At 51.8% G+C, this 11,810-nt stretch overlaps 1 protein-coding gene across 1 annotated transcript; it reads left to right on the top strand.

The window, feature by feature from the left end:
* The first annotated feature begins 350 nt into the window (after window positions 1-350).
* LOC125538673 (ABC transporter B family member 19-like) lies at window positions 351-6,763 on the top strand. The gene is made up of 10 exons (XM_048701943.1): window positions 351-798; window positions 903-957; window positions 1,066-1,241; window positions 1,316-1,516; window positions 1,857-2,116; window positions 2,199-2,515; window positions 2,593-2,816; window positions 3,022-3,847; window positions 3,971-4,212; window positions 5,338-6,763. Exons 1-10 carry the CDS (start codon window positions 517-519, stop codon window positions 6,544-6,546), a joined length of 3,792 nt encoding a protein of 1,263 aa, XP_048557900.1. The 5' UTR covers window positions 351-516; the 3' UTR covers window positions 6,547-6,763.
* Window positions 6,764-11,810: the final 5,047 nt, after the last annotated feature.

The following is an 11,810-nucleotide window of genomic DNA, read 5'->3' as shown; positions in this document are numbered from 1 at the left end:
CAGCACGGATGCACACAACACATAGGTACGCAACAACACACACATGTACACGCGCGCGCACAGACGCACACACAAACATATTACATGAGGGCAAAAAGGTCTTTTCAGATGTCATTTGGGCTTAAATTGAACAAAAACTGTTATAAAAGGCATTAAATTTAAACTTGTTGTTAGATAAGGAAGAAATTATTTCTCGATGTCAAATAAGGCATAAAATTTAGATATGGTGTTAAATAAGAAAGTCTCTTCATTTATAGCCCTGTCCTATCATGTCATCTCCGATGTTAAATAGGGCATAAAATTTAGATAGGCTCACATTTGATTTCCCCAAAAATTAGCACACTGCAACAGCCCTCTCGCTTTGCAGTATAAGAGAACGGAGCGAGGACCGCCGGGAGCAGGAGCAGGGGGAGGGGCTCTGGTGTTAACATTTCGGTGGGTTTAGATCCAATGCCAGGGCGGTGAGGTGCTCTCGTGGTTGCGGAGCTCGCGGCGGAGAGAGATAGAGGAGTGATAATGGCGGAGGAGACAGGGAAGGCGGAGGCGTCGGCCGGGGCTGCGAGCTGCGGCGGCGGCGGGTGCGAGGCGGTGAAGAAGAGGGCGGAGCAGAGCGTGGCGTTCCATGAGCTGTTCAGCTTCGCCGACCCGCTCGACTGGCTGCTCATGGCGGCGGGGAGCGCCGGCGCCGTCGTGCACGGCGCCGCCATGCCGTTCTTCTTCCTCCTGTTCGGCGAGCTGGTCAACGGCTTCGGCAAGAACCAGCACCACCTCCGCCGCATGACCGACGAGGTGTCCAAGGCACGTATTTCCGGAAAATCTCTCATCCCCTCTGCGGTTTGCCATTTCTGTGCTCGCTCTAGTTACTGACGCTCAATCTGACTGCCTCACTCTGCGCCCTGCAGTACTCGCTCTACTTCGTCTACCTCGGCCTTGTCGTCTGCGCATCCTCGTACCTGGGTGAGTTTTCGCCCTGCTCCGCTCACGCCTCCGCGCGCATTCTTGCCGGCGTTGCGGCATGGTGGTTCTAACTGCGCGCGCGCATGTCTGCTCTGTGTGTCCGTTCAGAGATCGCGTGCTGGATGTACACGGGCGAGCGCCAGGTGGGCGCGCTCCGGCGGCGGTACCTGGAGGCCGTGCTGCGGCAGGACGTGGGCTTCTTCGACACCGACGCGCGCACCGGCGACGTCGTCTTCAGCGTCTCCACGGACACGCTCCTCGTCCAGGACGCCATCGGCGAGAAGGTCTCTAGCGCGCCGTAGGCATATAGCTCCGGCCTCCTCCTCGTGTGACTGACGATGGACACATATCTACGCAGGTCGGCAACTTCATCCACTACCTCGCGACGTTCCTGGCTGGGCTCGTCGTTGGGTTCGTCTCCGCCTGGCGGCTGGCGCTGCTCAGCATCGCCGTCATCCCTGGCATCGCGTTCGCCGGCGGGCTGTACGCGTACACGCTCACCGGGCTCACCTCCAAGAGCCGGGACTCGTACGCCAACGCCGGAATCATAGCCGAGCAGGTACTGTTTCTGCAGCGCCATTATCATCCCACAGGGATACCAAAGCTGGTCGGGTGGGCAAGAAGAAAACTGTGGGCTCTAGCTCGGACCGCTTGGTCAAAGAGTCAAATGCTACGCACATGCCCTGAGAATGATTTCATTTTGGATTTCTGCCGGTTTCTTGGTAGATCCAATCGGCCTTTTCCGATGGATGATTTCTCGTTTCATGTCCTTTTTTTGCCCTTTTCCTGAGACATCTGCTGTCAAATGTCAATCATGCTGTACTTCTTTTTTACCCGATTTTGATTGATGTAAATAAGCGAGTGTAATTCTGACGACGAGGTGTTCATCTGCTCTGCAGGCGATTGCCCAAGTGAGGACGGTCTACTCCTACGTGGGGGAGTCCAAGGCCCTGAATTCCTACTCGGAGGCGATTCAGAGCACCCTGAAGTTGGGGTACAAGGCCGGGATGGCCAAGGGGCTCGGCATTGGGTGTACCTATGGGATTGCCTGCATGTCATGGGCGCTGGTGTTCTGGTACGCCGGCGTGTTCATCAGGAGCGGCCAGACAGACGGTGGAAAGGCGTTCACGGCCATCTTCTCCGCAATCGTCGGCGGCCTGTAAGCCCCCGACTTTGGACAATTCTCACAGTTCTGCAGCTTGCTTTCGGTGAGAAAACTCACCCAAATTCGTGAATTGCAGGAGCCTTGGACAGTCGTTCTCGAATCTTGGTGCATTCAGCAAAGGGAAGATTGCCGGTTACAAGCTGTTGGAGGTGATAAGGCAGAGGCCGACCATAGTTCAAGACTCAACCGACGGGAGGTGCCTGGATGAAGTCCATGGCAACATTGAGTTCAAGGAAGTGTCCTTCAGCTATCCATCCCGCCCGGACGTCATGGTGTTCCGTGACTTCTCGCTCTTCTTTCCCGCCGGGAAAACGGCAGCTGTGGTCGGAGGCAGCGGTTCTGGAAAAAGCACGGTCGTGTCTCTGATAGAACGGTTTTACGATCCTAATCAGGGTAAGCACATGAATTGCACGCCGAAATGACTATGTAAGTCGGCTTTGTTTAACCGGTGGCTGTGATTGTTGTTGCAGGACAAGTTCTGCTCGATAATGCGGACATCAAGTCGCTGCAGTTGAAATGGCTGAGAGATCAGATTGGTTTGGTGAATCAAGAACCCGCACTCTTCGCGACCACCATCATTGACAATATTCTTTATGGCAAGCCTGACGCCACAATGGCTGAGGTTGAGGCCGCGGCTTCGGCTGCCAATGCCCATAGCTTCATTGCTCTTCTTCCAAATGGGTACAACACTCAGGTGGGTTGCACTTCTGGCTCAATTGCAGTCTTATTGTTTACAGCCTGTATTTTGTGATTTGACATGACTAGAATGAAATCTTAGTCCATACTTCTGACCATGCTAATTGAGTTTTGAATCATGTGCGTATAAATTTTATCGTGTCTATGGTCTTTTTACTTCCAAAAACTTGTTGAATCCAATGATAAATCTACTTTATTAACAGGTGGGAGAACGAGGACTTCAGCTGTCCGGTGGCCAGAAGCAACGAATTGCCATTGCACGTGCAATGCTCAAGAACCCAAAGATCCTTCTCCTTGATGAGGCAACTAGTGCTCTTGATGCTGGTTCAGAGAGTATTGTTCAAGAGGCACTTGACCGCATAATGATCGGTAGGACAACTGTGGTGGTTGCGCACAGGCTCTCAACCATACGGAATGTTGACATGATCGCCGTGATCCAGCAAGGGCAGGTTGTTGAGACGGGTACTCATGACGAGCTCCTCGCCAAAGGAAGCTCTGGTGCTTACGCAGCTCTCATCAGATTCCAGGAGATGGCAAGAAACCGCGACTTCCGTGGGGCATCCACCCGCAAGAACCGGTCATCTCGCTTGAGCAATTCGCTGTCCACTCGGTCACTGAGCCTCAGGTCGGGAAGCTTGAGGAACCTGAGCTACTCATACAGCACCGGCGCAGATGGCCGCATTGAGATGGTCTCGAACGCCGACAATGACCGGAAGTACCCGGCGCCAAAAGGATACTTTTTCAAGCTCCTCAAGCTAAATGCTCCGGAATGGCCCTATACGGTGCTGGGGGCGATCGGATCCATCATGTCTGGCTTCATTGGCCCGACATTTGCCATCGTGATGAGCAACATGATTGAAGTGTTCTATTTCCGGGACCCCAACGCGATGGAGCGCAAGACTAGGGAGTATGTGTTCATCTACATCGGAACCGGGTTCTACGCGGTTGTCGCGTACCTTATCCAGCATTACTTCTTCAGCATCATGGGCGAGAACCTGACCACCAGGGTGCGGAGGATGATGCTTGCAGGTATGGCGAATTCACAGCCTTGTTCCTAGCAGTTGTACAATTAGTTTCCATGATCTCTGCAGAGGGAGAACTTGCATTGTTTGATCTGAGGCACCACTTATAAGCTATAGCCATTGTATGCAGTTATCTTGAGGAACGACGTGGGGTGGTTCGACGAGGAGGAGAACAACTCGAGCCTGGTGGCGGCGCGGCTCAACACGGAGGCCGCGGACGTGAAGTCGGCGATAGCGGAGCGGATATCGGTCATCTTGCAGAACATGACATCGCTCCTGGTGTCCTTCATCGTCGGCTTCATCATCGAATGGCGGGTCGCCATCCTCATCCTCGTCACCTTCCCTCTCCTTGTCCTGGCCAACTTTGCTCAGGTAAAAAACCCAATTGACATATATTACGAACTAAAACCATGTCAGTTAAGTATTTCCGAATCGAGGGAGTAATTTTTGGAGATGTTTGCTGGATGAGGAGAAACCGCCTAGGTAGCTGAGTAGAGTAGTTCTTCACGGTAAGCCAAGTTCCTTTGCACAATAACCTCGGCCTGCACGGCGTCACGCCGTTTTGGGCGCAGGCGGCCGTTGCAGGCCCGGCAGCTCAGTTAGTTCTAGACGAGAGTACAATTGAATTCACCATCACCATTCACCAGCATGGTATGCGATGGTAGCTAGGATTCGTGGCCCATGCCGTTGCCACTGCCTCTGCCATAAATTACTGTGCGAGGCATGTGCCGGAGCTCGCTCTCCACTCCCTGATCCCTTGTTTAATTCCGGCCAGATGCTTCCCACTCCCTGGCCCGTGTCACCTACAGCACCCGCCGTAAACAACTCCCAGAAACCTCCGGGCCACGCTTACGTTACCTTAGGCTCCAGGCCCCGCGATGCTTTGTCGCACCAGCTGCTGCTGCTTCTTCAGTTGTGGATGCGATGAGATGGTCGTGTCCGGGCATGGCCCTGTTGCTGCTCGTTGGGCGCCATGGTCCCGGTGGGTGCTCGCGACACTGTCAGTTGCGAGCTTGCACGGCCGCCTCGTGCGAGGGAATCTGGGGCCTTTGCTCGCAGTGGCGCACATGGCGATCATGCAGTGCAGGCCCTGACATGACGCCGTGCTCTGGTGCCGCAAGGACTGTGCCGCCCCGGAACCAGAGCGCCGTGCCGCGCCTTTTTGTTTTCGCGCTGCTGCGGCCGGAACTGCGTTGCTCGCGCGCAATAATTTCGTACTGCGATTCGTAAAGATTACATGATGCCATGCTGGTGCGTACCTGCGCGGCGCGTGCATGAAGCCTGTCAGACTGGCAGTCACCATGTGCCCAGCCGCGGCTCTTGCGTACTGAAGCGGATATCGCCACGCATCATCACTCATTGCTCACCACTAGCACGAAGTACGTAGCAGTAATAGTATTATTATTGTTCATTGTTGTTGCGATTTGCATGTGTTGTTTCTGCCGCGTACGTACTGTTCAATTCAATGACGATGATGTGTGTGTTGGCACTTGGCAGCAACTGTCCATGAAGGGGTTCGCCGGCGACACGGCCAAGGCGCACGCCAAGACGAGCATGATCGCCGGGGAGGGCGTCAGCAACATCCGCACCGTGGCGGCCTTCAACGCGCAGGACAAGATCCTGTCCCTCTTCTGCAGCGAGCTGCGCGTGCCCCAGATGCACAGCCTGCGCCGGAGCCAGATCGCCGGCGTGCTCTACGGCCTCTCGCAGCTCTCCCTCTACGCCTCCGAGGCGCTCATCCTCTGGTACGGCGCCCACCTCGTCCGCCACCACGTCTCCACATTCTCCAGGGTCATCAAGGTCTTCGTCGTCCTCGTCATCACCGCCAACTCCGTCGCCGAGACCGTCAGCCTCGCGCCCGAGATCGTCCGCGGCGGCGAGTCCGTCCGCTCCGTCTTCGCCGTCCTCAACAGCAGGACGCGCATCGACCCGGACGAGCCGGAGGCCGAGCAGGTGGAGAAGGTCCGCGGCGAGATCGAGCTCCGCCACGTCGACTTCGCCTACCCGTCGCGCCCGGACGTGATGGTCTTCAAGGAGTTCAGCCTGAGGATCCGAGCTGGCCAGAGCCAGGCGCTCGTGGGAGCCAGCGGGTCGGGGAAGAGCACCGTCATCGCTCTCATCGAGCGTTTCTACGATCCCATGGCCGGGAAGGTCATGATCGACGGCAAGGACATCCGTCGGCTCAACCTGAAGTCTCTCCGTCTCAAGATCGGCCTGGTGCAGCAGGAGCCCGTCCTGTTCGCCACCAGCATCCTGGAGAACATCGCGTACGGCAAGGACGGCGTGACGGAGGAGGAGGTCGTGGAGGCGGCCAAGGTGGCCAACGTGCACGGCTTCGTCAGCGCGCTCCCCGACGGCTACAGGACGCCCGTGGGCGAGCGCGGCGTGCAGCTCTCCGGCGGGCAGAAGCAGCGCATCGCCATCGCGCGCGCGGTGCTCAAGGACCCGGCCATCCTGCTGCTGGACGAGGCGACGAGCGCCCTGGACGCGGAGTCTGAGTGCGTGCTCCAGGAGGCGCTGGGCCGCATCATGAAGGGCCGGACGACCGTGCTGGTGGCGCACCGGCTGTCGACCATCCGCTGCGTGGACTCCATCGCCGTGGTGCAGGACGGGCGCGTCCTGGAGCAGGGCGGCCACGGCGATCTCGTGGCGCGGCCGGACGGCGCCTACTCGAGGCTGCTGCAGCTGCAGCTGCACCACGGGTGACGATGGATGGGTTTGGCGTCCTGCTCCGGCATGGCGGCTGTAGATACAGTGTAGACCGAGGCGAGCTTTGATCGACACTCCGATGAGCAACAGAGATTTGCTGTAGTGCGGCGGCGGCGGCCCAGATGGTGATAGGTGTTAGCCGGAAGAACTAGTGTTCTCTTTTCTCTGTAACCGATCAGGATTATGATGAAGGCCACGTTACATTTTGTTCCAACTTGCACTTATGTCCGGCTTCGGCAGAGTTTCTTTTTCGCAGCAGAATTGTCGTTCTCCTCGTTGTCTACTTGGTGATGTTGGTCCGGAGGTGTGATCTATGAACGGCAGCTTGACACAGAGGACATGGATGTGCGATGGCGGTGGTAGATTTTCTGAGATCGGGACGCCGATGGCCACGATCCCATCAAAAGGTACGCGGGCGGCAACGTCGGCCTGCTGCGTCCTGATATGGTGGTTTTCTGCTCAGGACGCGCAGTTGAAGGCGTGTTCCTGCTCTGCTAGTTGAGTGCCGAGAGAGGGTTGGGGATCTTGGATCTTCATATCCAACGGCAATGACGGGTATGTTTTGCTGAGTGATTCTACTGCCATGAAAGAGAAAGCCGAAGCATGAGGGTGCGGGACTGCCGGAGCGTCCCGACTGCTGACTCGGGATTTGGCGGTGCGGCGTCCTTCCTTCAATCTCCGGTGCAATGTGTGACGACGACCTTCGCTGCTCCGAGCCCTTGATGACGGCCAAGCTTTGTCGCGACTTAACTACTCCCTTCATAAACTAATATAAGAGCGTTTAGAATGCTAAAGTAGTTATCTAAACATTTTTATATTAGTTTACAGAGGAAGTACATGCTTGTGCGTGCCATCTCATCTCAAATACCGTATTATGGATATAGCCGTTGGACCGTGGAAAGTTATTGGGAATCACATGATAACTTTAAGCCAAGGCCAGATGTGCAGTGCAGCACAACCCCGCCTCCCCCTGCGTCGCCTCCTCTGAGGCGACTCAGGGGTCAACCCTAGCGCCGCCGCCGTGTTTCCCCCTCTCCTTCCCTCCCTCCGCCGCCGCCTGAGGGCCTTCGAGGCGCGGGTGCTCGGCCCCAATGATGGTGACGGCGGGATCTGGCACTCCTCTTCGGTGGAGGGCCTTGGTTCCCCGGCCGCTCTGGTGGGCAGCCTCCCACGGCCGCTGGCGCAGTGACGGCTCCTTGTAATCCGTCATGGCTCCATGTAGAAGATCCGCCCCTGCTCCAATCTATTCCGATCCGTGCTGGCGCCGGTCCTTGGTGGCTGCTTTCGGCGTCCCCTATTGCCGGCCTGGCGGATCTGGCGTGTGGGTGAGGTTCCGAGGGAAATCCCTGGCTGGCGCGGTGGCCTCCCCAAAGTCGACGCCTTTGGCGCCGATCCCCTTCCCGGAGGCTTTGGGGTGGATCCTCTCCCTTCCGCCTCCTCCTCGAGCTATGGTGAAAGCTTTTGTTCCCCTGTTCTGGGCGTCGACGGCACCCTGGTGTCATGTTCCTTCTTGAAGGCGGCGGCTGGGAACAGCTCTTGGTGGCGGGGCTGCTGGCGGCGTGGTGGCGGTGCGCTTCGGCCTTCTACTTGGTGCTGCGCTTTGCTTCGCGGGACCAGCGGACGGTTTCTTTGGTGGAGCAGTGCTTCATCCATACATTGATGGTGACGGATCTTGACGGCGTGGCGCAGTGCAGATTCGGAGTTCGATGTGGGAGGATGGACTCGCGCAGGAGGACGACGCTGTCTGGCGTCGTGGTGGCGTCGATGACAGAGAGATCTGACACGGTAGATGCAACAGTACAGCTCTGAAGGTGGACTTGTGGTAGGTGGCTGCGGCGGCCTTATACCCAGCATGCGTCTTGGTTGAGGAGTGTGCTGGACTGGTAGGTGCCCCATACCAGGCAGGCGTCCTGGTTGGGACCTCAGGTCTTAGATGTTTAGGTTTGGCTACGATGTCTGTTTGGTATTAGGCCTAAGCTATCAGCGCCCCTTCATCAATTGGATAGGTGTAGCGACAATTGTTGCTTAGACGATGGCTTTAGTCTTACTGTTGTATGACTTTGTAAGGTCTTGTGAGAATAATTAATAAAGTGACCGATGCATCGTCCAGATGCAGAGGCCGAGGGTCATCCTCCTTTTCTAAAAAAACATGATAACTTGAATTTGGCGGTGCTTCTCAAGCATTGATCTGGACCTCTGGGGTGAAAACTCGAGGTCTGACCCATTTTGGTTATATTTGACAATGGTGATGTTTTTGTGCCGTTTCCTTGTTAAAGACACTGTTTGGATTTCTTTGGACTTGTTCTTCAGGATGAAAATTCATGATCTAATCTTTGGTGATCAGACTCGACGACAGCGGCACTTCAACGTTGTTCCCTTTTTAAAAGCTTTGTCGTTGAAGCATCCTTCTTGTTATACTGGTGATGTTAAAAGATGGCCAGTGCATATATGGTTGTTGATGTAGATTTCTTTTATCATTGTTTTAAAACACTCTTTATCTTTTACTTTACTAGGATATAACTTCAATCTTGTTTGATTTTTATTAGTTACCGGTGTGATTTTATGTGTGCATGCTGATGATGATTGTGTGTATCTTAATTATACAGAGCCAAGTTCGTGCTCATTGTGTTTGTATCTGCTTAATGTGCTTCATTTTAATCTAATAAAATTCACCCTTTATCATAAAATCTAGTTCAAGTAGATGGAAAGCTTGGCCGAAGTTCTGATAACCGAATATTTGAAGAGAGAAACCAGTTAAACCACAAACTCGTGTGAAAATGAACCAAGACTGACAAACCGGTTCAAGTAGATGCAGCATCCATGATTTGCCGCACTCGAGGAGATGAAATATTTAACGAGCGCCCAGCCACAGGACGACTGACAAACATATCCACCAAGATTCAAGGTGGTGACTTTCAGTATGTAGATACAAGATGGGAGGGTCGGTGGTTACCAAGAATCCGGCGACGTCCAGCCACCGCCGACTCCCTATATGCACGTCGGTGATTCCCGTGAGCAATCCGGTGCCGCCGCCACGGTCGCCGTGGGCAAAGGTAGTTGTCGGCGTGCCTTATACAGCGTGTTTGGCAAAGATAGTGTAACCAAACAAGCCCATCCTTTGGTAATCGGATTTAAGCCCAGTTCAAACGCACGGGCCTCTTTGGGTCAGCAGATAAAAGGAAAATTCGGGAGCAACTAGTTGACGAGCGCTTCTTCGGAAGCCTCACAATGATCAACACCACTTGGCGCGTTCTGTGCGCTCTTTCTAAATTTTTATTTTATTTTTTTGCACATATTTTTGGCTTTTTAAACAGTTTTTTGAGTTTTTCAACGTTTCGGTTTTTCATCGGTCTTCCTCAGTTTTTGGATAAAAAAAAATTTAAATTTTTTTGCGTGAAAAAACGTGTTTTTGTTTTTTCTTTCTTTCTTTCGTGAGTCACGGTTTTGCTTCCGTGTGAGGCATGGTTTTACTTTCGTGAGAGTCATAGCCATGCCTCTCGAAAACGAAAAATAAATATGTTTTCTGTTTTTTTCCTTCTACAAGAGGCACGGTTTTGCTTCTGTGAGAGACATGGTTGTGCTTTCGCGAGAGTCACGACCGTGCCTCTCGGAAACGAAAAAACGCATTTTCTGTTTTTTTTTCTTCCAAGAGAGTCACGGTTTTGCTTCCGCGAGAGGCGCGGTTTTGCCTTCGCGAGAGTCATGGTCGTGCCTCTCGGAAACAAAAAAATGTGTTTTCTGTTTTTTTTATTTCACGGGGGCACAGTTTTGCTTTCGCGAGAGGCATGGTTGTGCTTTCGTGAGAGGCACGACCGTGCCTCCTAGGAAACAAAAAAAAACGCCTTTTCTCTTCTTTTTCTTCCTTCCGCGAGAGACACGATTTTGCTTCCGCGGGAGGCACGGTCGTGATTTCACGAGAGGCACGGGCGTGCTCCTGGTTCGGTTTTTTATTTTATTTTTTTCGTGAAAAAAAGTTCGTCAAAACCTATCAACATGGGATCTAGTTTTGAATATCTTGACACGAGGAATCCAACGGTGAAAACGATTTCAGATTTGGACGCACAGTTTAAGAGATAAAAACGGTTTCAATAAACAATTCTACAAAAAAGGAAGACTTTCAGGTTGCGACAAGTAACGCGCTGCAACCTGGAAAGATGGAAGTGATCTTTACAATGTCTACTTCTCAATTAGTGATTTGGGGAAAATCCTATACGACACATTCTGCGTCAAAATGTTGGGGCATCGCACACTCTTTCTTAGCGATCGAACGAGACGGGCCGGCCCAGCGTTCCACCGATCCGGGTTTTGGGAACGGCCGGTTTCCCCGGTTTGGGAACCTTCTAGTAGGTTCCTGAACCAGTTTTTTTTATTTCATTTTTCTTTCTTTCATTTTTCCTGTTTGTTTATTCTTTTCTCTCTTTTTTTGTGTTCTTTTCTCTCTTTTTTCCTTTTTCTGTTTTTGGAAAAATGCTCTTGAATTTCAAAAAATATGTGATTTATCATGATTGTTCAAAATTTCAAAAAATGTTTTTTAAATTCTGTTCAGAAATTCAAAAAATGTTCGTGCTTCTCAAAAATTGTTCAGAAATTCAAATTTTGTTCAAAACTTCACAAATTTTGTTCAGTATGACAAAAATTGTCTCAAATTTATTATAATATTTGGGTTTCCAAATTTTGTTTGGGAGTTTAAAAATGTTCGCGTTTTTTTAAATAATGTTCATGTTTTCCAATTTTGTTCTGGGATTTCCAAAAGTGTTCACAATTTTTTCAAAAATTGTTCGTGCTTCGAATTTTGTTTTGGGGTTTCAAAAATGTTGGTGTTTTCAAATTTTGTTCGGGAGATTAAAAAAAGTTCCCATTTTTCATAAATGTTCGCGTATCCTAAAACTGTTTTGCCATTCCAAAAATGTTTTAGTTTTCTAAAAAATGTTTATATTTTCAATTTTTTGGGGGGAGTTTAAAAATTGTTTCCATTTACAGAAATTGTTTGTGTTTTTCGAAATGTTTGAGTTTTTTCAAATATACACAATTTTGAAAAGTGTTTATGGTCTCGAACAGAATTCACTTTTTCTCCAAAATAAAATTTCACGTTCAAAATTTGAAAAACATCGCTATCCGTGCTTTGTTTGGTTCTTAAGTATTTGTGCTGCTCATCAAAATACCTAGCTCGCTAATTCAAGTGGTAGTAGTACTATTTCTGAATCACGTGGTCTTGTGTTCGAATCCTGCTTGGCTCATTCTTTTTTCTTGTGAGCCTAGAA

Source organism: Triticum urartu, chromosome 2 (assembly GCF_003073215.2).
Source record: "Triticum urartu cultivar G1812 chromosome 2, Tu2.1, whole genome shotgun sequence".
NCBI classification, from domain to species: Eukaryota; Viridiplantae; Streptophyta; class Magnoliopsida; order Poales; family Poaceae; genus Triticum; species Triticum urartu.
This window is presented reverse-complemented; position numbering and strand designations above follow the sequence as displayed.

What these genes read in the sequence shown, in the direction of transcription:
- LOC125538673 (XM_048701943.1), top strand. Translation starts at nt 517, where the DNA reads ATGGCGGAGGAGACAGGGAAGGCGGAGGCGTCGGCCGGGGCTGCGAGC. An exon ending in GTTTTACGATCCTAATCAGG is followed by an intron (nt 2,516 to 2,592) that starts GTAAGCACATGA and finishes TTGTTGTTGCAG; the next exon opens with GACAAGTTCTGCTCGATAAT. An exon ending in GCGGAGGATGATGCTTGCAG is followed by an intron (nt 3,848 to 3,970) that starts GTATGGCGAATT and finishes CATTGTATGCAG; the next exon opens with TTATCTTGAGGAACGACGTG.